This window comes from Akebia trifoliata, chromosome 16 (genome assembly GCF_017979445.1).
Source record: "Akebia trifoliata isolate Shusen 1 chromosome 16, ASM1797944v1, whole genome shotgun sequence".
NCBI lineage: Eukaryota > Viridiplantae > Streptophyta > Magnoliopsida > Ranunculales > Lardizabalaceae > Akebia > Akebia trifoliata.
In genome coordinates this window covers 66,886-92,894 of record NC_141390.1, presented here as the reverse complement: position 1 = coordinate 92,894, position 26,009 = coordinate 66,886, and the positions used below count along the sequence as shown (strand labels likewise).

Below are 26,009 nucleotides of genomic sequence, written 5' to 3'. Positions count from 1 at the left end.
AATCTAGAATAAATAAATAAATTACATTTATTTTTTTACTTGAGTGATTGCGACGATCTGTTCCTTCAGAAATTGGTGGTGAGCATTCCTCGTATGAATCTTCTCAATTTGTCTTTGCTTCTAGATTTGCTCCTGATCTCTAAGATGAGACTTTCTTTTTCTAGTTATGAATGTTTTTATGACTTTTTGTGGTGTTTTTGAGTATTTTTAGGTTGAAAATTAAGGCTTGAGGGTTAGGTATTGACTAGGAGCTCCATATTTAGGATTTTAAGAAGGTTTTGGAGAGTTTTTGACCTTTATTTTCTAGGATTTCTCAAAACCTCTAAAATTAAATGGTGAAGGCTCCTTTTTAAAGAGCATTATGATAAGATTATGATTTGATTAGGTCTCTTAGAGATAAGGTTTATCTCTAACTAATCTGTTAAGTGGTTTAGATTAATTTTCAAATAGGTCGAATTTTAAAATTTTAATTTTTTGACTTACAGAGAATGAGTTTTTTAAATTTTGGAGAGTCCTCCAATGGAGGGTTATTTATTAAATTATTCTAAATTCTTTGGGACCCCCGATGGAAGGTTCTTTATTAAATATCAAGTGGGTCACCATTTAAAATTTAGCCCATAGGTTTAATTAATTCAATTTATTTGTTCAAAAATTTTAATTTAATTTATTAAGATTTCACTTTACGATAATTAATATTTTAATTATTAGTTTCATATTTTTGAATTTTATGATTAAAAAACTATCGTTTTATCATCAAAGAGGACTTTTGAGTTGGAATGTCGTTTTTTAAAGTTTTGAAATGTTTTGGACTCAGTTTTGTCATAAGGAATTCAATGAGAATATTAGTTTGTGTCATTTATAGGTTTTTGACTTGATATAATCGTGGACCCTATGAGGGGCGTTTTCATAATTTTGTTAAATTTTTTAAAAATTGATGAAACAGTTTATTTGGTTTAGTTTGTTGTTTTGTGTGTTCGAAAGGATTTTTCTAAGCGTAACGTAGCCTCTAGGGATGTTCTGGCATCAGGGATATTTTGATAATTTGACCATTTTTTAGTGATTTTTCTCGTAAAACTTTTTTTTTGTTTCAAAATGATGATTTCTATGTTTTGGGTCATATTTTCCTAATGTAACATGGTTTCTAAAGTTTGCTTGTTTGAAATATCGCATCCGAGCTTTGGAAACACATTTAGTAACAAATAAAAACTTTAGAATATTCATTTATCATTGGAACCGTCGTAATTGGGTTAACGAGTTGATTAATCATACGAGTGCGAAAATGGGGTGTCTACAAATGATCAGATCAAGTTTAGAAGCTAAATATTGAGCCATGTCTCATACTTCTTGTGAACTTATTTGGTTGAGACATTTTCTCCAAAATATTAGTTTCACAATAGAGACATTTATGAGTCTTTTATGTGATAACTAGGCAGTCATGTGTATAGCTTCCAATCCGATGTTTCACGAGCGGATGAAGTATATCGAAGCAGACTGTTATTTGTTCGTGAGAAGATTTGAGTCATGAAATTGCCACAAAGTATGTCAAGTCTACAGATGAACCGATCTGTTTATTAAGTCGTTGGGAAGTGATATAGTTACTTTTTTGTGTAACAAGCTCAGATTATATGATATATATTCTCCAACTTGAGGGGGAGTATTAGATATATCAATTTTTATATATGTGTCATAAGGGCATATGTATAATTTTATTTGTTTTTCTATATATACATATACCACAATTCATAGTGAGATAGTCAAGTTCGACTCTTCCCACTTTCTCCATTCTTTTCTTCTCTAAATCGTAATTTGATCTTCTACAAAAATCATTTATATATTCTTATTAGAATTTGGTTAAAGTGAATGAGTTCTCTCTACATATAGAAATCATTTAATTCAAAAGATAGTGAAAGTACTAATCTGCTTAAAAGATTGGTGAATAGTTGAGAAAGAAAAACAACAAAGAGAATTGCATTGGCTAGAACAAGAATTAGGACAATTGAATTTATAATTGAATTAAATTTTTTTGTTTTTTGAGTTGTAGAAATGATAGATATGTGAGTAACTGACAACCTAGTTAGGATGTACTCATATTATTGTGATGCAGTTCCTACCATTTTCTTCATTGTAATCAAATACGAATGTAAATCATAACATTTTTAATTTTTTGAAGATTTTTAAACAAGTATAAACATTCTTTATTAATAATTATAACATTTTAAAAGATTTTATTTGAATTTTTGTTAATTATAACATTTTATAAGATTTCTTAAAAAAATTCATTTGACTATTTTCAATCAATAATTTGTTTTTAAATTGTAAAAAAATATTTTTTTTAATATACTTCTTTTTAAAAAAACAAATTTAATAATATATAATAAAAAAACAAAAGGGAGTCGAACCGAACCGAAAAATTCTATTTCAGTTTCGATTTTGAATTTAACAAAACTCGATTTGAACTTGAAAATTTGGTTTGGTTTGGCTTGGGTAGACCGAATGTACAACCTTATTGCATGATCATTACTTGGAGCTAAATAGGCAGTATAATGATAAACTTGTCTATGAACTAGAAAGTATATACTCCACAATTCATGTTAGTTATCTCTATATCCAACTTAGCAGAAGTGGATCTTCTGTAGCATGCAATTCCTGTAGCACCCTGTAGCACGGACCCAACGGTTGAAAGAGCGCCACATCATCCATACAATTAGATCTCACACTTAAAATATTGGGTGTTCGATAGTCATTTATTTTCAAAGACATGGATCTGGAGGAAAAAAACTATTTTTTGATATATTGTTTTAAATCATACCCAAGTCATGATCACAAGAGGTTGAGATGTTAATTTTTTTTCTAAGATAACTCTCTCTCATTAGTTGGATCTGTGCTACAGGGTGTTACAGGAACCGTGTGCTACACAGGATCTGCTTCCCAACTTAGCACCCATTAAAGAAAAAAAAATGCACTACTATATCCACGAAAAAAAAATCTCGAAATTCCATAAGTGATTGAAGATGACTGGTTTTGGGAGAAAAATCGAAGGTTTATTTTTCATCTATGCAACCTCAGCTTCAAACCTTCATTTTTCAACTTTAGAAGACACAATCTTGAGGTTGGAAGGTTGAATTAGATAGGATTTAAGGTTGAAAAGAACAGTAAAAAATAAAAATTGAAGGATAAAGTACATAAAATCTTATTGCCTTTTTTTTTTTTTTTAAATTTTTTTTAATTTTTAATTTTAAATTTGTAGGATATTTGTTTTTTAATTGTAATCAATTTACATATTTGTAAGAATACTTATCCATCTTCTTTCAACTTCTTCAAATTATGTCTTCAATTATATCTGAAAAATTGACAGAAAATGGAAGTGATTTTTCCAAATTTGTTTAGAAGTCAGATAAGCCCAACTTTGAAGGTGCCAACTTAGCTACATTGGTAAAGGCGTGTGACCTTGGTTCAAACCCTATTGAACCCACGTTGACATCTCAGTGGGTGGGTACGTAGCTAGCTATGCTATTTGTTGTTATTACTTAAAACACTCCAAACAAATTATTATTATACAAATACTTATTTTGGTTGGACAGATTTCTATTAGTTAAATCAGGTCAATGGTCATTCATCCAAACGTTGTTGCAGAACTAAGACACCAAAGAAAGGAGAGAAAAGCAATTGACACAAATATATATAATGTTACTTCATAGAACAAGGATGCAAATTCAGTGCAGGGCAAGGATGCAAATTCAGTGCAGGGCCAGCGAAGTTTTTCTTTTTTCTTCTCTTTCAGTGCACCTTGATTACTACTTCCTAGCAAACTCATAAAAAAGTTGTATAATACAAATTAGAGTTAATTAAGCATTTCAAGGGGAACCCTTAAACCGACTACTTGACCAACAACTGATAGCCATGACACCAAATATTGCCCGATCATTGCTTCATATTTTGTAAGTGAAGTAATATCAAGAAACAACAGCTTCATCCACTCACTGGTACCACATGGATGTAATGTGTACCACGGTCGATTTAAGTAGGGATGTTCCTGCCATGAATGAGAAATGAATGTTACCAGAGACTTCTAGAGCACAAGTGACAAGACCGAGACCATGGCTTCACAACTTAACTAATCTTCCATCACCAGAAGCATCAAGAAAATGGTGACAAGATGTAAACGAAAGTTATGTATAATCCAAACCATCTATAAAATACAACGCGAGTTCCACCAAATAAAAGCTTTGCATGGAGAAGGTGCAAAGATGTCCAACCAACACAATGAATGTATTCACTGAAGAGAAAATGTCTTTTTCAATATCATCCCATGCCAAAGGTTGTCCATCTACACATAACAACAGGTTACTTTGGAAATAGATTTAAACATGGATTAAAATACTAGCATAGATGCAAACATGCATAGAAACTTTACATCCTGGGATATCTTCAAAGTCTGGATACAGGAATCTTGTACTCTTGGATCTCTGACTGACTACATAAATCTTGCGTGGAACTTTGTACAATTTTTTTTTAAAAACATGGGTGCTTATCATAAAATGCGAATAATTTCATGTGGCATGGGCATCATTTAATCATATGGTCATTCAACCCCTTCAAAAATGTCATCATATATATATGAGATTCATCGTATCGGATGATAACTATTTGCTATCAATTGTTTGTGCATGATATAATTGGAAATATGTATATACATACCACAGTTATACCCACGGAAATAGAGCACAGGGACCCTGTATGAAGTACTGTACACTATGTGGAAGTCATAGAAATGTATTTCTTGATTGTAGCTGTGAACCTTTCAAACGGAATAAAAAAGGAGAAAGCAAGAATAAAGAATTAGCATATCATTCAACATATCAATAAAAATCTTCTGTTTTACTATATCGCATGCTTAAATTAACTGATTTTTATGTGGTACTAATCTTTGAATCATGGTGCTTCATGTAAATAAGCTTTAATGATTATGTTCAACAATATGAGCCAAAGATGAAAAAATTGAGTTATACCAATGTTGCATTATCAGTAGGCTCTTCATTTTCATTGTTATTAGGATCTTCTTTCCCAGAATAACTTCCATCATCACAATCTTCCTGTAAAGGTATTTCTAAAGGCAGAAAACATCAACTAAGTGGTTGAAAAACTTGAGTTTCAATGGTACCTATGACTGACCTCATTGGATTCGTGGCAACACAAGTTTTCGAGAGATAAATATCCTTCTACCTGAAAAAGGAGAAACAAAGAAAGAAAGGCGAAATAAATGCAAGAAACTGATGTTTTAGAGGAACAAATAGTGCACAAAAAGGAAAAAAGAAAAAAGGATAAAAAAAAAAGACTGATAAGAATTCTTAACATCACTAGCCTCGCGAGAAGCAACCCAAGATGGTCTTGGAGAAGAAATCCATGTCCATGGAGGGAGTACAGGGTTGGCTACTTTCCATTTCTCAGAAAGGGCTCTTGCAGCAACACAAAAATCACTTGAAGAGATAGTTCCATTCCATGAAGAAGGGACACCCATAGTTTGCTCAATTTGATACTGCTAAAAATGGAAGGGATTGATTACCATTAGCACTTAGTCAAGTCAAGCTTACGTGCTACACTTGATGGAACTAGATAAAAGTAGGAAACATCAGATTAAGCCGTAGTGTTCTAGTAGCAAACATATGAGCAAGTGATAGAACTACTTTAGATATACCTCTTTCCTGCACTCTACCATAGAAGCTAGAAGTAGCTATAGTAGGTAGAGTAGTCAGCCTATGCAAGATAAGCCAAGCAAGCGGAGGAATAGGAATGTGAGGGTCCGAATTGAACACTCAAAATTGACAACAAAACCTGTTTTTTTTTTCAATAAGACAAAATAAGAATATTATTTTAAAGGTGTTTATGGAATCATTTAGAGCCAATCATATTGGGCCTAGGGATGGGCCAAGCCTGACTCAGAAGCCCAATAAAAACCCACATACGTTTAGAATTGCAACAAAACTAAATAAATCTTGAAAGTGTAGAGTGCAACAAAACTAAAGGAATACAAATAATAGAAGAGAGATTTGGGCATTTAGATTATAGAGGATTGTCTGCAACTTGTCGTGTGTGGCTAAGATATGGTCATGCAATTGTTTGATAGACTTCAAACAATTTTTTTTTTTCATAAGTACTTCAAACATATTTTTGGGGTTCTAATAGTCCCTCACAAAATGAATTTAAAAGGGAGTAGGTAAAGAACTAATAACATGTAATCAGCCCGAGTGAGATTGACCTCCATCTAAAGACAACCCCTCAAGTGGTTTATAACTAGATAACTAGGTTATCAACAAGTGACTCCATTACTGTAATGGAAGTCATGTACATAAATACTCTGAAAACTGATAAGAGAATCATGCTTAGAACAATGTGATATTTTATTGTGGTAAATGTGTACAACATATAAACCAGTGTAATAACTAGTCAATTTATGACATTCATAAAAAGTGGTGAGCTCAACAATAAATAAGAAATGTTGATCTCAACAATAAATAAAAAGTGGTGAGCTAGACAATAAATAAAAGTGGTGAGCTTGACAATAAATAAAAAATGTTGATCTCGACAATAAATAAAAAAACATTGATCTTGACAATAAATAAAAAAATGTTGATCTCAACAATAGTTAAAAAGTGGCGAGCTCAACAGTAAATAAAAGTGGTGAGCTTGACAATAAATAAAAGTAGTGAGCTCGACAATAAATAAAAAAATGTTGATTTTGACAATAAATAAAAAGTGGCAATCTCGACAATAAATAAAGAGTGGCGAGCTAGAAAATAATGAGGGACCATTAAGAAAAGACAAGTTTACTAAATGGATTATCAAGCTACCGCCCATAACTTAGGGACTATTAAGAAAGAAATCCATCAGCCAGGGTAGTTAAATTGATGAGCAAGGCAGATTCTTAGACAAGGATCAAGTATTGTTTGTTCAATATGGGAAAACCAAGTTTCACAGCAGATCTAATGTGTAGTTTTTGGACCCAACATCCATATGAAAGAAATTTGGAGTGAGAAAAATTGATCAAACAGGAGGAATCACTTCAAAGAGTAAAATTAAGAAGCAGTTGAAGATTAGAAGTGCATATCACCATAATTAAAATTAATTTTTATCAATTGACCAAATCAAACAGGAGGAACCAAATTACTTAAAACATCTTAGAAAAAAGAAGAAAATAAACTATGATGAAATTTATTAGATGATCAAAGAAAGTATCCAAAATAGAAACTAATGGAAGAAAACCTAACCCTAACATCTTGAACCATAGATGATAATGTAAAAAATGTAAGAAAAGTGTATACCTTTTAAAAACAATCAGAAATTGCAGAGATGTCGTCGCGTAAAAGTGTTCGCTGAGAGAGAAGAAAAGAGAGAATTTTCAATTGGACTGGGAGATGTTGATTTAGAACCGATTTGATAAATTATAAATTCGGATTCTAATCGGACCGAACTTCGGACTCTAATTGGACCGAACTTCGGACTGATCCGATCCATTGATAGCGAACACCGCCTAACACACAAGTGGGAGGTTTTCTCCAGTTCTCCTTCAAAATCATCTGTTGTGAAGAGAGAGAGAGAGAGAGAGAGAGAGAGAGAGAGATGTCAAAGTCTTGCAAAGGCCTCGCAATGGAACTGGTCAAGTGTCTCAGCGAAACTGATTGTGTTAAGGTAACCAACCAACCAACCACTCTTATCTGTGCGTGTGTGTGTGAAAAGAAAACATGATATGGGTATGTGGAAATTCTATATTGAAAATTGAGATGACTAACAACCCATAATGTATGTATGTCTGATTACGCAGTTTTGTGATGTTGGTTTTGTATTTTTATTAGGTTGAGAAGAGAACATATAGAGAATGTGCAGGAGAAAAGAGCCCTGCCATATCGACTGAGTGTGTGGGGCTTAGAGAAACCTATTTCAATTGCAAGAGAGGCCAGGCATGTTTTTAACCTCAATATGCTTTCTATGTTTATTGTTGTTCACTTGCCCCCTCCCCCTATAAGGTAGGACTTACTTTGGCTGTCCCTTCTTCTACGTATGTCATTACTCTTTACTAAAGTTGCATTACCATGTACTATGTCGTGGTCTTATTATTATCAAGCCCTTGGATTTGGAGGCAAGAGCATCGAACCAATAATGTTTGTATTTAGTTATGTGTAGGATGATGAGACACATATCTACAATGGATGGGGGGATGAATTGAGGGCACTGGCCTATTTTAGAAATCATTATTCTAATAAAAAAAACATTGAAATGAAGGGTGCCGTGTCATACGAATTAGGATGTTTCCCATGACATGTCAATACATGTAGACATGTCAAGATGCTCTAAAAGTGTTGTCTTCTCGTTACCAAGGTGATGAATCCCTATTGAAAATGACAAAGGAACGAAGATAAATTAGTGGAACTAGAGAAGGATTAGACAATTTTACTTAAAATCTTCCCAAATCCATTCAAGATCACTTGAATTTGTAGGTGGTCACTTTAATTGGGGTATATGACTTATTTAGTGTTCGAGGAGCACATTCTAAAGTAGAGTGTGGTAAATAATTGGATTTCAGGAGAAATTCAAAAATACCTTTAGGTAGGGGATTTGCCCCTGAATCTTCAAATCCAAGAGTTAGATTGTGGGAACTGATGGATTGTAGGGGAAATTTGGGACTCTCAACACCCCCCCCCCCCCCCCCCCTCTTCAAAAACAATAAAAATAGAAATAAAATAATAATAAATAAAAAAAATTATATATATAACAATAATCAAATCCCAGTGCATAGAATGATTAAGGTAAAAGGTGGGTTTTGCAACCTTTTCCTTTATTTATTCCTCTGGCATCATCATCATCATCATCAAAGCCCCACCTCAAAGATTTGTGGTCAGTTCTACAAATTATGTTCATCCATTTAAATCTACCTAAATCCATTTCCTTCATTAATTCAACAATTATCAAATCAACGCTATCTGCATTGACATCCATTTTAATATTTCTTTCACTCTTTTAAAACCTTTACTGTATGTCCTTTTTAAACAAGGTTATTATCAATCTTCATTGTAAATTACCTAAACCATCATGGTCAACTTTCTCATATTTTATCACCTTTTGGAGCTGCTCCTACATTTTCAAGAATGCATTTGTTTCTAATTCAAGATTTCATTGTGTTTCTACTCATCCTTCTCAACATCCTCCTAAAAATGTTTTTTTTTTTTTTGGGTGGGGGGACCAAACACAAAAGAAACTAGTGATTGACTGGTAAGGTTCAGAAATAATTGGAGAGAATGGATTATGGTTCAAGACAAGAAAATAATACTTTTAGATCAAAAGGTTTTGGAAAAAGAGGAAGAAAATTGAAATTCTTGTGCGTACTCCTTGCTTTTGCCGTGGAAAGGGGTTCGTCTTGGCTTTGTCTGGTAAGTTGCGATGGCTTCAGGACACATTCTTTCGAAGAAAATGACATGGATAACTAGGGAACCACTACAATAGGAAATAACGGATCTATTCACTTAAGTTGAAAAAGCTGCTTCATGGATATCTACCTAGGGAAGGTCGAAAGCGGAAGGAAGTATAAAATAAATAAGATCGTGCTTCGTCTTCGTTTACTACACCGGCAATAGGATCGTCTCGTCGAGTATGAAATGAATAGTTTTATTATTATAGGTAAAACATATGATAGATTCTCTAGAGAGTAAATTTGGCATGTTTTGGGGGAAAAGGGGAGTTCAAAGCTAGTATATTGAGGTTACTAAGACCGATCAAAAATAAATATTGATGTTACTAAGGACATATATGTTGGACTAACTAGTGTTTGCACTGGTTATGGCTGGATTATTTGTTCATATTCATGGAAAGGTCTCTTGGTGTCTGCTATTTGCAAATGATGTAGTGTTGGTATACAAAAACAGTACGGAGATAAATGCAAAAAAACAGTAACTACAACAATGGAGGATACACTGAAAACTAAGGTTTTTAGATAAATAGGTCCGAGACAGTATATGTGTAGTGCAACTTTAGTCAGGAGTTGGGATGCTTTTAGGGATGAACCAATTGTTAAGATTAAAGGACAAGAAATACCTAAATTCTGAAGAAGTGCCACTTAGCTATTGTGGCAAGACATGTGGAGAATTGTTCCCATGTCCTAGGTTCAAACCCTCTTGAATCCATACTTCTTATGCTAACCACTGACCATATTACCTGTATATTACCTGTCACTAACCACTAACCAAGCATTTACCTATAAACACCCCCCCCCCCCCTTCTCAATTCTTGCTCTTTATAAATAACTAAACCTAGAAGACATAACTGGTTATTTTGTGGTATTTCTGACCCACTAATCTTATCTACTGGTTAACCTCTTTGCTTCTCCTTGCTAAAGCCACTGCATTGCTTTGGCCCTATCTTCTGTAAAACTCTCGGTTTTATAGATGATCTCCATAGTTTGGGTTCTGCATCTATCTCGTTGTCTAGTCTCAACTCAATCAACCAGAACTGTGGCATTGGACAATAACATACAACAAAGCCCCCTCCCCCTCTCCAAACATGAGCAGTTAATTCATCCATTCTAGTGTAAAAAGACAACTACTCGGGGCCCTGGCATAGACCCATTGCTGGAGCCAAATGCAATGAAAAGATTACAGGAGGTCTTTTTGGCGTTAGCTTCCCATGGCCTTTTATTGGCAGAGCAATGTCACGATCCATAATCATTGAGCTGGTTAGCTAAATGTTTCCACATGCCTTCTTTTTCGATCTTTTGTTGGATTGAAAAGCTGAGTGAAGTATCTAACGTAGATTAGAACAAGATGGGTCAGTTGGATTTTTGCTAATTGATATAGCCCCTATTGGCGATCAGTATATGGATCACTTTGATGCCACAACGTTAAAATCAAGCAACTGATGTTTGTTCCCTCTAAGTGGTGGCCCATTGGTTAGACATTCTAGATTAACACCTGACCGAATGGTTGAAGATGGATAAAACTTAATTTTTTTTTTTTAACACTGGTTCCCAATCATGATGTCTCTTCTCCTTTATTTCGTCTTGGAACTGGCATTAACAAGAACCAGTACACTGGCAGAGCTTGGATTTCAAAACATGGAATGATTAAACCAACCCAATTGATACATACTAGAAAATGGTGTGACATGGATTCTCTATACTATGATATGTGTGCTATTTATTTGCAGGTTGACATGAGGGCACGGATTCGTGGGAACAAGGGCTACTAGTTGGATCTTTGGTTGTCTCCAATCCATGAGTTGTTTAGTTGATTTCAAAAATCATAACGACTCAGTTGCTTGTTTTACTGAGAGTCTGAGACTATACATATCAAATTTTGCTTACTCCAAGTTACTAGTTCACTGCCGACACCAGGACTTGAATAGAAGAATGGCTTTATTCCAATTATCTCATTATTTTTGGGAAAACTACTACATACATACATACATTTCCAGTTATCTGACTGAGTAACCTTTTACTGTGTTTGTGATGGTGGAGATGAGATTTCATACAAGGTCCCGAATGTGGGTTTTTAGTTCCTCTGATTGATTTACTCTATTGTGTGGATGCCATTGCCATGTATTTATTTGTATGCATACTTACGTGTTTGCACGCCTGTGGTTGTATACATCAATAATGGGATTTGGCAAGGCCATACCCTGGAGAAGAATTTAAAATCTATCTATATTTTTCATGAGACATGGCGTGGAACCGCATTCAAGACTCAAAATACTATTTAAATTGGATGTTTTGGTATCTAGAAATGTAATCAAAATATTTTAAAATAGAAAAATAATTTTTAAGTGATTGAAATGAAGGTTAAATAAAAAATTTATACCTTTTTATTCCAATATCACTCTGAAATAAATATAATATATATTGGATCATTGTATTTTATGCATAAATAAAAATAGAAATTAAAATTTTCAAGTGTATATAAATGAACTTTGGAAATGATATATCATACTTTTCCATGGTTCAAATAAGACTTTTGTCCCCCACCTCTCTCAATGAACTGATTTTCCCCTGCCCACCCCTCGCTAGTAAAACAGAAAAGAGCAAATGCTATTGGTACCAATATGCTTTAACTTGTTTCATTCAAAATTTTAATATGTCAAAAAACAGAATGTTTCATTTAAAGTATTTCGAAATGGAACAAAACTTTGAACCTTGGTTACAATCATGATAGTAGGTTGCTTGGGAAAATAAGCGATATAACACAATCACCCTCCTGGCTGATAAAAAACATAAATACACAATCACCTTACTGCATGTCACCATGTTTACCTTGATTGCACTGTAAGAACTCGAGTTTTGTTTACAAAAATCCTCGCAAAACACATTTGTTTAGAACATGGAACAGCAGTTTGCAGCAAAGGCTACCCCCCCGTACACGGGGCAAAAGTAAAATTGATTGGATTTAGCGGTCAGTACTCGATGACTACCTATGGCACGTATAACTGAAGTTTGATGTAAACCTAAACTAGAATAATACAAAGTACTCTTTTATGTTTGGATTACAAAAAGTAATTTGAAATTACATTGCTTTTACTTGGCACATCAATCTGTATACAACACTAATTCTCTCCTTCAAGTATTACTTGCTGTTGTTTGGGACGGGAGGGGATCACTTCTTGGTTGTCTCCAACTTCATTCAAGCATGGTGGCTTGGTTGCCCCATAGTAGAAGAATGCCATTATTCTCGACAACTCATCTGCTGTTCGAATTGCTATAAAAAAAAATGGTGAGTTACGTGATTATGAATGATGGCAGAGGTAAAAGAAATAGCACCCACTATTTGATTATTTGATAAGTTAATACCTACCTTTCTCACGGTACAAAATCTTCCCAGCTTTGGTGAAGATAATCTCAGGGAAGACTGTGACTTTGAGAACAGAAACCAGATCAAGCTCGACAACAGCATCAATGGCAACACACTGTTCATACAATATTATTAGAGTGTCAGGAAACAGTAATATCTACAGAAATGGGATTCGAAAACAATGGAGGGAGATGATTAAAATGGATTTGATTTCCTTACTCTTGGGGAAGGCAGTCTGGAGTTCCAAAAGATGTGTACTGCTTTCTCCAAATCATTCCTCACTTTTTCATTTTCCTTGGGTCTGAAGAAGATCATATCCAAAAGAAAATTTTATACCAACATTCAAATTGTTAATTAAATTCAAACATAGTATCACTTGAAGCCAATTGTGAGATCTTATAGAGAAGAACAGAAGCCGATTGCATATCTAAGCTTTTATGATTTAAGAGATTCAAAGGATACATCCTCAATTAGCATACACTAATCTTTACTATCCTCTTTTAATGAACACTTGCTGCAACCCCAGGACTGGAGTCGACATTTTATTGAATTGTGATAATCTGACTTACCCACGTGGCATACTCAATCGATACCCCTGACATGACATGTTCGGAACCGTAGATCTGCACGCCTCGGGATACACAACTGCACTTCCCTATAAAGAGTGTATACCGAGGAGTATAGATCTACGGTTTCCGAACAAATCATGTTAGGGGTGTCGATTAAGTATGCCATGTGGGTAACTCAGATTATCACTACTCTATTTTAATAGTAAGGTGATCCTCAAAACGAGCACAAAATTAATATAGATAAAACATTCCAATGGGACATCATACAAGAAATAGTGAAACATCCAGAAACCCATAATGCATTCCAATAATTCATTTACTTCCCCATGATGTGTGCCCCAGCAAATAAAGCAGATAAATTTTTGAAACAAACATTCCTTTGTACCTTAAAAACACAGATTTAAGCCTAGAATCAGTGTAAACAGCGTGCATGAGTTCCCATTGAGTGATTTATGAAGAGAGATTCTATTGCCACAACTACTTTTGCTAAGAGCACCCCAATTCATAAGAAATCATCAAAGAATTAGCACAGATCTTGGGGTGGTATTAGTAAAAGTTGGTGTGGCAATAGAAGTTCTCTTTGGAAAATGTGACTCCAGGAGATGCTATTTAAGACCTAAAAAAGCCAAAATTCCATGAATATCACATTTTCAGTATTTCAGGATTTCGAACATTACAATCTCTTCATAGTTTAGAAATTAGAAGATAAAATATTGGAAGGAATGGATCTATTCGCTTCTGAGTGAAAGATCATCCCACACCCAATGGCCACTTACTTGATAAGAACTCAGAAAAGTATGGATTCAGGACCCCCATTTTTGTTTACAGATTGTACGAAGAGCTGAGAAGTGTCGAAAGCAAGATTCAAGCCAAAGAGTAAGTTCAAAAGATCCCCCATTTAGGTACATTAAAGCAAGAGGACAGTTGGTGCATTGACACTCCTTTTCAGTTTCTATTTCTCGGGCTGTACTCGATTTCGTTGAGGAAAATAATGCATGTCTCTACCTTTTTGATTCCTACTAAGAGGGGAGAGTTATGGGATCTGGGTTTTAGAAGAAGATTGAACGATTGGGAGATTGGGGATGCAATCTCTATCTTGGAATTATTAGCTTCTTTGAGGCCTTCGATGGACAAAGAGGATCGTCGAATTTGGAAAGGCAACGGGAACGGTTGCTTCACAGTTAGGTTCTTTTATTTGCTTCTAGATGACATCACTGAGGTTTGCTTTCCATCTTCCTTGATTTGAGCTTCTAAGGCCCCTTCTAAAGTGTCTTTTTCATGTGGCTGGCTGCTTTGAATAATGTGCTAACAATTAATTCTCTTAGACATAAGGGCTTTATCTTAATTGATTTTTGTTGCTTATGCAAGTCTAGTGGTGAGTCGGTGGATCACATTCTGATTCATTGTGAGGTGGCACATGGCATTTGGTCTCTTTTTCTCTCTTTGTTTAGTGTCCCTTGGAGTTTTCCTAGTTCGGTGGTTCCTCTCCTTTTTAGCTGGAAATCTCACTCTGTTTCTAACACATGGACAATTCTTTGGAAGCTTACTCCATTTGCAATCGGTTGGGGCTTGTGGGGTGAAAGGAACTTACGCACGTTCAAGGGGAAGAACACCTTGCTGGAGATTATTTTTAATGTTTTGGGCTTGTTGTTATTTTGAAGTAAGCAATTCAAGGAGTTTAGAGGCCTCTTTTTTGAAGATCTTTTGTTTAGATGGGAAAATGTAATTAGGGAATGATCTTTTGCTTTATCTGTCTTCTCTCCCCTTTGTCCCTGTATTCTCCTCGAGGACTTCTTATCCTCTTTTCAATAATTTTGGCTTATTAAAAAAAAAAAAACCACCTTGATATTAGGTAGTTTGGGTGGTTAATGCCAATAAAAGGCAGCAGTTGTGGATATAACATGGTAAGAACTAAACTAATGAGGAGGATTGGATTACAACATCATCAGAAGGACTTAGGACTTTTGACAAACTTGCAACTAATAGTAGAAGGAGAAGGTGCCAACTTAGCTAAGTTGGTAAGGTTTGTGAGTGTTGGTAGTATGACCTGTGTTCAAAACAGACCTTAAATCTCATACATCTTCAACACACATATTTCACCCTAAAAAAAAAAAAAAAGGGAACAAACTTGCCAATATGTCATTACTTAGAAAAAGGGAATCAAAAGTCAACTTCGACAAGGGATTTTGTATTTTCATGTTAGAAATGCAAGCGATAATCAATGCAGTAGTTTCAATTGATATAAGAGGGGGGAAAAAAGAAAAGACATATGGACAAATTAATGAGAGACAAACCTTTTATATCGATTATGAACAAAAACTATGAGAGGACTGATATCCTTGAAGACCGTCTCTTCCCATTCATTAGTGGTAATGTCTTTGATTGGACGAATGTAATTATCATCTTGCCACACCAACTCCTTATCGCTGTCGTAATCATCATCATCCTTCTTGACGTTCTTGATGGTAATCTTGTTGAAAAACTGGCCCAAGTTGAATCCCCATCCATCCGCATCTTCGGGCCAATCAGGGTCTTCCTCGTCGACAACAAGTGGATAGTCAGCAAGAAGTTTCTGCATCTTCTTAGTTTTTTCGATGGGGTCTGATTCCTCCTCGACATGGGGATTCATGTCGATAACTTGTCTAATCTTTCTCCTCCATTCTCTTCTTTCCTCATCATCCATAATAAGTATGTCATCATCATCTTCCTCATCTTTGTTATTGGATTTTGCTTTTCGCTCTTTCTTGTTTCCATCATCAAAAACAGTCTCCTCAACTACTTCATTAGAAGCCCTCAGTAGTTTGGTACTTCTTGTTCCTCTTCTCCTCCCACTACCCACCTCCTTTAAGACATATCCAATAATTAATTATGTAGACATGCACAATTATTAATTAGACTCATTAAAATGATTTGTCAACAAAAAAGAAGAAAAGAAAATAAAAGAAAAGAAAAGAATTGTGAGTGTACCAGAATGGGGAACTTGATCCTTGAAGACATAATAATTTTAAAATTTGTGTGTTTATGATTTAAGAAAGGAATAAGAGTAGAAGAAGCCTCTTTTAGAGATGGAAACAAACACTGGAACCTTGTCTTAGTTAATTGCAGCGTCACCATTTTCAAATCTACCCCTCCAAAAAAAAAAAAAAACCCATTATTAGATAATACAATATATCTATGGGAAATGGGTATTATCTTCCTTAATCCATGAGGAAGATATAAATAAATAATATTTATAAACGTAATTTAAAGCTTGCTTTTTTGTTTCATTTAACAGAGTTGGAGATTGAATTTTCAACAAACTCAATAATCTCCAATTATTAGATTAAAAACAAAAAATAAGTATTGAAATATATATATTGGGTTCAGTACTTTGTAGATTAAAAGAGAAGGATGTTCATACATACATACTTGAGATTTTCGTTTGAGAATTTCAGAATCGACCCTCTCCACTCTTCCTCTCCCTTTGATTGAACAAAACCCCCGCCCACAGAGCAGAGCACTGTACTAGTGCTACAGGGCACATGGATAAGCAGTGCTCTCTATCTCTAATTATTTGGGCCAATGGTTTTAAAACCCGGTAACGAGTCTTACGAGTCAACTCGTCTCGGACGAGTCAATCTATCTTTGAAAAAAAAAAGTATTTTATTTCTTCTCTCTCCCGCCAATTCACTCTTCTGCTTGTAAACCCTACCCCATTTTTTTTTTTTTTTTTTTTTAAGAAAAAAAAAAATTTGAGTCCTCTAACACTAAATTACAGCCTCTTTTTTTTTCCTCCTAATTTTTTGTTGTTGTTTTTATTTTTTATGTTCAAATCTTTCTTTAATTCAAACATCTTGGAGAAACTAGAAAGAATACTGGGTTCACCCTATGACAGTGTCTAACGCCAAGCATAATGGGTAATCACTATATTACACAGTTATGTTTTGATGTTCTCTTTTGAACATTAGAGATTTGAACTATCATTTACAAAGAAGATGTATTACTTAGAAATGTCATTGACAGTTAAATTTTATATTTACATTGTTGAGATTTCATATTTCTTTGCGATTCCTTTTAGTTAGACTAAACCCTATGATCCAGGGCAGAGCCAGGATTTTCCTATAGTGGGAGCAAATTATGGTTAGTTGTTTAGTGAAGATAAATGGTTTTAGAGAGAAATTAAGAGGTTTTTAATTAGAAATTGAAGAAAATGATATTTAAGTTGTCCAATTAATATTTGAGAAGTCCCGATCAAGAGGCAATGTCATCAACAAAAAATTGAAGAGGTGAGGGAGTGGGGACAAATGAGGCGTGTAATTATTGAAAATATAGGGGTGTCTCAAAATTCTGTGAGGGTAAAAATTGGAGAGAGTTGAGGGAATGGGGACAAATGGAGCATGTAATTAGTTTAAAATATAGGGGCATCTCAAAGTTCTGTGGGGGCAAAAATTTGAGGGAGGTGAGGGTGTGGGAGCAAATGGGGAAAGAGGTGAGGAAATGGGGACAAATGGGGCATGTAATTAGTTGAAAATATAGGGGTGTCTCAAAGTTTTGTGGGGGCAATTGCCCCCATCAACTCCTTACTAGCTCTGCCCCTGTTATGATCTGAAGTATAAATTAAACAAGAACACAAGAATCTCACATGACATAAGATATATGTGATTCGGTCAAAGCATCGACCTATGTCCACGGGCGAAAAACGACGATTTCACTATATTAACCAAAGAAGAACTATGTTACAATTTCTCTCTGTCTCTCGTATGTATCTCACTACCCTTTTGGGTTTCATTTCTTACCATTTATATACTTGGGGGTTACAAAGAGGTTAAACGGGTCGAATCCAAAACCAAACCAAATGGGCTCAATATTTTCCCAGGGGTTTCGCCCCCGGACAATTAAACGGGTCATGCGGGTTGTTAACAGATCATCAAAAGATCCAGTTTGAATCGACGACAATCCCTTATACAATAATAGAAGACATAACCCAACACTTTTTCACTAGTCCATGGATGGTTCCCAACCTAAATTCTCATCTCTTATCAGTTGGAGCAGCCCATCAATTACTTTCTGTGAGTTCTATTCATGGATACAATTGGTATTGACATTCTGTGAGAGTCCCTATCGATGACATGCATTGTGGGATCATCAACAATCCACATACATAGTGGTGGAAATGTTGATTTCCAAACTCCTAACAAAGATGTTGAAAAGTTAAAATCACCCTATGCGGGGATGTTTTTTAAATCAAGTGAGGAAGCGAAAATATACTATGAAGATTACGAACGTCAAGAAGGATTTTGGATTCGGACTTGAACTACTTCTAAGTCCTTATGGGGCTCAAATGAGGTGATCAAAAAGACATTTGTTTGCTCACATCAAGGAAAATATATTTCGAAGGCGATAAAAAAGATCGATGAGAGAGTAAGAATTGGGAATGAAAATAGGAAAAAAGACAACTAGAAGTTATTCAACTGTTAAATGTGGATGCAAGGCAACCATGCCAATTACAAATGACATATTGACCACCAAATGGAAAGTGTCAGTTTTTAACGACGACCATAATCACAAGGTACTTACACCAGTGAGGAGAGTGATGATGAAGTCCAATTGATATTATAAACATGAATTTTTTCGTTTTCGAAGATCTCTACTACTTAGATTTGGAGTTGCCACCATTCTTTTTTTAGAAAAAAAGATGTGAATGAGTACTTGGAAAATAGTTTCGAAAAATTATTTTTGTAGTGACTGTCGTACGGATAAAGGATTAGTCTATCTAAAATCTAGGTAAAGGGATCCATTTAAGAAATAGGAAATGTATTACACACTCTATTTCTTCCACGTTAGGTGGTAACCCATGGCTTTGTCATTTTTCATTTTTAGAAAATTTGAAAGAAAAATTATTGAAAATGAAATTTTGTACCCTCAATCTTTGAGGGATTTTTTTAAAGCCTAGATCATGGGGGTTACCTCATTATGAGAGGGACCCCATGGTGACTAGAGCACAAATATTTACATTTTTATGGAGGTAGAATTTCAAAAAAATTGAAAATGAAGAAGTGAAAGAAGTAGGTTAGGAGATGGAGAGAGGAGAGATGGGAATTATTTTCTACTAAACCTTACCTTGAAGCTTGTATTCCTCATTTTTGTTCTTCTTCTTGAATTCTTGATATTCTTGATCTTGATGATGCATTTGTGTTAGACTTTTGGAGAAGAGAAGAGATAATTAAGGTGAATAAAGATTTTAGATTGAGAGGGGGCTGATAATATATTTTTAGGGAGGTATAGTGTGTGTTTTAGGGAGGTTGAGAGTTTGTAGGTGGTGACTTAAGAGTGTGAGAAAGATAACTTGAGAGGAGGGGGGGGGGTGTGAGTATATTTTTAGATGAGGTTGAGAGTGTGTTTGGATTTGTGAAAAGATGGGGTTTATATAAAGTCGGAGGGTGATTTTTAGGGATAAAAGGGTCCAACTCTAAAAACAAATGAAAATGACATTTTGTTTGCTTTATTTTTCTTTTGAAATTTTCAATTGTATGAGGATAAGAATGAAATTTATCTTACGGTTTTGAGATATTGATCGTGAGAATGACATGGGAGGGTAAGTTAAATGTAGAGTAGGATAAGATGGTGGAGTGATTAAGGAGTGTGTTGGGAGAATAGTAGGATAGGGTGGTGAAGTGATTTAAGAAATGTGTTAGGAGAATGGTTTTGAATTTCAATTTTATGAATTTGAGTATTGGGTAATGGTTGGATTTAAGATTGGTTTAGGGTAATGTATAGGATTGTGTTGGGTTTAGGATTGAGGTGGTGCAGTTTAAGTTTATGGTGGGAAGTGGGTTTTAGAAATTAAGTAAGTCGCGTAATGGGCCCATAGGCCTATTTGGAAGTCCTAAGGCCTTTATTTTGAATAAAACGCCGAATTTTGAAGATTTGGGCCCTTAGGTCCGTTGACGATTTTTTGATAAAAATGTTTTTTTTTTTTTTTTTTTGCGTGCCCCTTTCGAGTTTGACCTGTTCAAATTGGGGTGTTTAATGCCAAAAGCAGCTAAGGCTTTGGATGAAACATTCCAAAGATAAAACTTGCAAGTTGATAAAGTTCCAACAATTCTTGGTGGGAATTTGATTGATTCTGATGATAGGCAAGAGGTTAGCAAATTTAGGGTTAACGATTCACATAAGATGAGCGATGAGAAGGAAATGTTAAAAACATGGATATTTAACTATTTGTGTTGAGAGGCTACTTAATGTGCTCGTATTGCAGCACGTACAAACGAGAGATACAAAATCTTCATGGATGCATGAAATGAATTATCCAAAAAACTGTGCAAATTGTACCATCATACAGTTGATGTTTCCCAAGGTATAGATGGTAAATGTAATAATAAAGCATTTATATCGTATTTCATATAACATAAAGCCTTATTGCCTCTCTTTTTTCTAAACTAAGTTTCAAAGAATGAGGAAGTACAAGAGTTACACCAAGACACAGAGAGTGATCATGAGGCCTTGCCTTTGCTTTAGGCATGTTTTTGTACCTTCACATCTGTTTCTTGCATTATTACCTAAGTATAGTTTGGAATATTTTGATTCAATGTGTTGATTTTTCTGTTTTTGACATTGCAGATGAAAAGTTACACATTTTGCAAATAGATCTAGAGGTAAGTTATGGTGCTTAGTGACAAATGGAAGAAAGCTGCATTGGGTGATATTTCTTTTTTGGTTCTCAAATAAAAGATGATGAGTTTTTTTACCATTGTTTTTATTTTGAACAATTTGTCCAGTCTTTATTGGTAGAAAACACTTTACTACCTCTTTGAGAGATTTAACTAGCCTTCAGAAAATCAGAATTTCTGTGAATTTGTTGAATTTAGGGGCACAAATTCCATTTATTTATCTTTTTATTTGACTTCAAAGCATTACATTGTAGCAACTGTTTTGCTTATGTGCAGCCCATTGAGATAGTCATATGGTCTAAAGATTATTTCAGAAGTGTGTTGCTTATGTGCAGTCCATTGAGACATCAAGGTGGTGTGATGTGCAATTTCATTGAAAACCAAAAGGATTCATCAAAATCCAAAAGTTGTGGAATTTCTGTCAAATCTATTTTTCACTTGTAGGTGAAAATAAAGTAATAAACCATTGCTCTCAAATCTGTCGAACTCGAGCCACTAATCATCGTTGTTCTCAATACATTGTGAGGACCTTTGGCAAAGTTGGCATTCCAATAGTGGCAAAATACTATACCAAGTCGCCAGTCGGCCACTAAAAGGGAATAAATCCCAACCTTGTGTTGCAGTGCAGAGATGCAAACAAATCATTGTTTGCCTAATAGAATCTTCATTGTGGACTTGCTTTAATAAGGCACATAATTACCTACTGTTTGGAAACTAGATACTGTGTGCTACAATGGGTCTCCTCCAAAGCTAAGTTTTGGGATTTCAGAAACTCAAAATTTAGTGTTGGGATATTCACCTTGATATCAAATACAACATCAAAATTGAAGGGCATTTACCCCTATCCCCCCACCATTATGGAGTTCAATTGGTTTGTTTTTTAAACGGTCGTCATTTCACTTTGTATCGACTTTGTGAATTTTAACATCTATTTTAATTTAGAACAAATGAATGAAAAATGCAATGTAATTTCAAATTACGTTTTGTAATCCAAACATATAAGAGTACTTACTCTGTATTATTCTAGTTTGGTTTACATCAAACTTCAGTTATACTAGCCGCTAAATCCAATCGATTTTACTTGTGCCCCTTGTAGGCAAACTGTTGTTCCATGTTCTGAACAACTGTAATCCCATGTGTTTTGTGAGTATTTTTATATATTAAAAAAAATTACAGTTCTTAATCACTTAAACCAGTAAACAAAAAACTTGTGTTCTTACAGTGCAATCAAGGTGACATGGCTTTTTTCTCGAACAACCTACTATCATGATTGTAATCAAAGTTCAAAGTTTTGCTCCATTTCGAAATACTTTGAGTGAAACATTCTGTCTTTTTTGCTCTTTTACTGTTTTATAAGAGAAAGACAGGCAGGGTGGAATCAGAGAGAGAGGAACAAAAAAACTTATTTGAACCATAGAGGAGAGAAAAATTCTTCCAAAACAAGGAAAAGTATGATATATCATTTCCAAAGTTCTTTTATAGTACAATGATCCAAGATATATTTATTTCAGAATGATATTGGCATAAAAAAGTATAAATTTTGATTTAACCTTCATTTCAATCACTTATTTATTATTTTTTTATTTATTTATGAAAAAAAAAATATTTTAAATAAAATACTTTGATTATATTTCAAGATACCAAAACATCAAATTTAAATAGTATTTTGAATCTTGAATGTAATCAACACCAAATGTCTCATGGCAGATATGTATAGATTTTAAATTCTTCTTGATACCCTCTCTAGGGTATATGGTCTTGCTTGCCAAATCTAATTACTGACATATACATACAACCACAGGTGCGCAAACACAGGTATGCTTACAAATAATTACATCCTCAAAATAGGGTAACTCAATTTGAGGAACTAATAAACCACAATTTGGACCTTGTGTTAAATCTCATCTCCTCCATCACAAACACAATAAAAGGTTAAGTAATTCCCAACTCAGTCAGATAACTGGAAATGTATGTATATCACTATGTGAAAATTGGAAAATCCGACAGAAAAAATTGACGGGCCAACGCCCACGAATTTTAGAAACTGAATTTTGACGGTCTAGGACCGTCAAAATTCTTGATGTTTCCAGATTTGACGGTTTAGAATTGTCAAATTTCTCCCATCCTTTATTAATTTGATAGTTTCGACCTGTTGAAAAAAAAAATTGACAATGAAAAATTCGACGCCAATTTGACCTCTTGGTTCGTCAAATTTATGAAATTTGACGGCTCAAGAGCTTCAAATTTGGGCTTTTTTCACACTGTGTGTGTTATTTTGTTCCCCATAAATCCGTGCCCTCATGTCAACCTGTAAAGAAATAGCAAACATATTATAGTATAGAGAATCCATGTCACACCACCCTTTCTAAAATGTATCAATTGAATTGGTTTAGTTATCAATGTTTTGAAAACCAAACTCTACTAGTGTACCGGTTCTTGTACACTACATTAATACTAGTTCCCAGTTCTCTCTCCTTAGAACCTCCTGGGCCTATCCACTCATTGCCAATTGGTTTTGAGTTGGACCCCCAAATTTATTATGATATTAGAGCATAGTCTCTTTTGAGAGGCCGATCTAACAAATCCACCTTCTACTGTCGACATTGGCAACACTGTCGGTAGGCTACTATTCATTAGATTTTTTTTCATGAATAAAATCTCCAACTCGTATTCTACAATTTCCTTCTCCTTGATAGTCTTCATTTTTTTGCCATTTATAATCTCAATCGAGATATAATTATCAAATCATGTTATCCAATCAAATGCTTTTGGGAGAGATCATATAATCTAATTTAGTGACCACTGGCTCCGACAGACACCATGATGAACGTGATGCGACAATGATGGCTTCACAGACAGTCAATGACCACTGAAAGCACGATGGATACTCGTTGGCAATACCAAGCATTTAATAATTTCGATCTCAAAGAATTTGATATTAACCAATTGTGCGCTCCTTATTTAAAGGAACATGCGATTGTGGGAGGGTATTAGAGTAATTAGTTATGTTGTATTGTAATATGGTGTATTATGGCACACCGTATCATATCTATTGAGATTAAGATAAGGTTAGATTGATTTGGTTGAGATTTATTAGGGATAGAGTTTATCTCTAGATATGATTTGGTTTCTATAAAATTCTATTAGGGTTGATAAATTTAGGAGCCCAATTCAAAACCAATTGGCAATGAGTGGAGAGACTTAGGAGCTTATAAGGAGAGAGACAAGGTAATAAGTGTATGATGTGGGACTAAACTCAACACCACCCCGCCCCTTCACGTGTAGGCCGGACGAAGCCAAAGCACGTGGATATATGAACTGAGTGATGTGGGGGAGCGAAAGGCATGCTCTGATACCATGATAAATTTGGGGGTGCAACTCAAAACCAATTGGCAATGAGTGGAGAGGCCCAGGAGCTTATAAGGAGAGAGACAGGGCAATGAGTGTTCGATTTGGGACTAAACTCAACAGGAATCAGTGTAAAAAATAACTTAAGATATCTCAAAACATGAATTCTTATCCAACTTTTCGATGTTTCCAAATCAAAACAAACATTTCAATTTTGTTTTAAACTAGAACTGTATCAAAAACAAAGATAGTGGCCAAGAAAGCCTCTGACAATTTCATTCAGTTATTGTTGTATTGGGTAAGGAGTGCTAGTTCATAAATCAAACTCACCATTCAATCCATATTCTCAAAAATTGTATTAAAAGCTGTGGTGGATATGAAGTCCTCAATCATTTTTTTCCCACGTGTATACATCGTTCATTGTTTGTCATGCATGATTCGTCCTGTGAAGCTCCATCTATCTTTAATGGTTATTGTGGTAAGCTTTGATCTATCATACATGATTACAAATATAAATACAAATACAAATACAAAAAAAAAGACAAGATAATCCTAAAGAACCAAAATTAAACATGATAGATTATTCCCACCCCAAGAGTTGAAACATGGGGGGATGTTCAGTGCATAGGAGGGACCCCTAGTCCCTAGAGTTCCTCCTCAAGAAATCATACCCAACATCAAGCACAAGATTTCTTATCAGACTTGAACCTCACTCTTTGCCTTGGGCACACCAAGGATTGTATCTCTCTCATCTCTAAGGCATCTGGCATACCAACTTAAACCCTGACCTCGAAAAAAAAACATGCAACTATTATAAGAAAAGGGAAACATAACAATGATAGTAAATGGTGTTAATGGACAGAAGTAGCTAGTTTTCATACTGGGATCCAATGAAAATTAAATATTTTCTGCTATCTACTAATATGGCCTCACATTCGCCTGCTAATTCGACAACAAAATGAATTTCAATTCAAAGATGTCAATGAAATGTGCTAGAGTAGTTGTGTTCTGGCGCCAACTTTCTTTAAAACTTGGCTTTCTTTAGTGGAAGTCGGTGCACAAAACCAATGGTTCCTCTACAGCTCAACCCTACAAGTTTTACTAAATGGACTATTACCGAAAGCTGAAGCCCTCAAACGTAAGGATTACTTTCTGCCTAGGGAATTTAAGTAATTTTTCCAAATAAAAAATCCCCCTTACATGTTTCTTGGTATTCAAGTTTTGAAACTGTCCCTCACTAAATTTAAAAATGAAATAAAATAAAGATTATTATTACAAAAAAAAAAGTATAGCCTTACTAAGTTAGTAAGGATTTCACCCTTACTAAGGATCCATGGGCTCACCTTGTGACATCAAAAATAAATAAATAAAATGATCCGATAATTTTGATTGGGGTGGGGTGTAATAAGTAAAAGTTGGGATGTCAATAGCAGCTCTTTAAAAAAAAAACATAATTACCCACATTTTCAACATTTAACAAAAATTTCTTTATTTTTCTACCTAAAATCAACCATCAATCTCTATAATAAAATAATTACTGTAAAATCTCTAAAATCAACTTAAAGGACCTGGTGGAGGGACTTTTTTCTAAATAGTCCCTAAGTTTTCAACGATCTCTT

General features: G+C 34.6%; 3 protein-coding genes across 6 annotated transcripts; 1 reads left to right on the top strand and 2 right to left on the bottom strand.

Annotated features, from left to right (window-relative positions):
• Positions 1-3,285: 3,285 nt before the first annotated feature.
• ATG10 (autophagocytosis-associated family protein) lies at positions 3,286-7,441 on the bottom strand. Its single transcript, XM_086428387.1, is given in 8 exon segments — positions 3,286-4,033; positions 4,176-4,327; positions 4,699-4,798; positions 5,010-5,093; positions 5,173-5,339; positions 5,341-5,539; positions 5,696-5,832; positions 7,320-7,441. Coding segments are annotated over 7 exon segments (915 nt in total). The 5' UTR covers positions 5,717-5,832; positions 7,320-7,441; the 3' UTR covers positions 3,286-3,841.
• A 113-nt stretch (positions 7,442-7,554) lies between these two features.
• Positions 7,555-11,541, top strand: LOC147382108 (cytochrome C oxidase assembly factor). Its single transcript, XM_086428334.1, has 3 exons — positions 7,555-7,686; positions 7,851-7,955; positions 11,191-11,541. Exons 1-3 carry the CDS (start codon positions 7,618-7,620, stop codon positions 11,230-11,232), a joined length of 216 nt encoding a protein of 71 aa, XP_086284460.1. The 5' UTR covers positions 7,555-7,617; the 3' UTR covers positions 11,233-11,541.
• A 909-nt stretch (positions 11,542-12,450) lies between these two features.
• MRL7-L (Thioredoxin superfamily protein) lies at positions 12,451-16,920 on the bottom strand. Of its 4 annotated transcripts, none has more exons than XM_086428880.1 (6): positions 16,798-16,920; positions 16,361-16,515; positions 15,688-16,235; positions 13,044-13,125; positions 12,828-12,939; positions 12,451-12,731 (listed from the first exon to the last, which is right to left on the bottom strand). In XM_086428880.1, exons 2-6 carry the CDS (start codon positions 16,505-16,507, stop codon positions 12,580-12,582), a joined length of 1,041 nt encoding a protein of 346 aa, XP_086285006.1. In that variant the 5' UTR covers positions 16,508-16,515; positions 16,798-16,920; the 3' UTR covers positions 12,451-12,579. The 4 variants fall into 4 exon arrangements, with proteins under 4 accessions (XP_086285006.1, XP_086285005.1, XP_086285007.1 ...); XM_086428879.1 differs by having other exon boundaries at positions 16,361-16,521; positions 16,802-16,920; XM_086428881.1 differs by having other exon boundaries at positions 16,802-16,920.
• Positions 16,921-26,009: the final 9,089 nt, after the last annotated feature.

What these genes read in the sequence shown, in the direction of transcription:
- LOC147382108 (XM_086428334.1), top strand. Translation starts at nt 7,618, where the DNA reads ATGTCAAAGTCTTGCAAAGGCCTCGCAATGGAACTGGTCAAGTGTCTC. An exon ending in GCGAAACTGATTGTGTTAAG is followed by an intron (nt 7,687 to 7,850) that starts GTAACCAACCAA and finishes TATTTTTATTAG; the next exon opens with GTTGAGAAGAGAACATATAG. An exon ending in TCAATTGCAAGAGAGGCCAG is followed by an intron (nt 7,956 to 11,190) that starts GCATGTTTTTAA and finishes ATTTATTTGCAG; the next exon opens with GTTGACATGAGGGCACGGAT.
- MRL7-L (XM_086428880.1), bottom strand. Translation starts at nt 16,507, where the DNA reads ATGGTGACGCTGCAATTAACTAAGACAAGGTTCCAGTGTTTGTTTCCA. An exon ending in CCAGACTGCCTTCCCCAAGA is followed by an intron (nt 12,940 to 13,043) that starts GTAAGGAAATCA and finishes TTGTATGAACAG; the next exon opens with TGTGTTGCCATTGATGCTGT. An exon ending in GATTTTGTACCGTGAGAAAG is followed by an intron (nt 12,732 to 12,827) that starts GTAGGTATTAAC and finishes TTTTTTTTATAG; the next exon opens with CAATTCGAACAGCAGATGAG.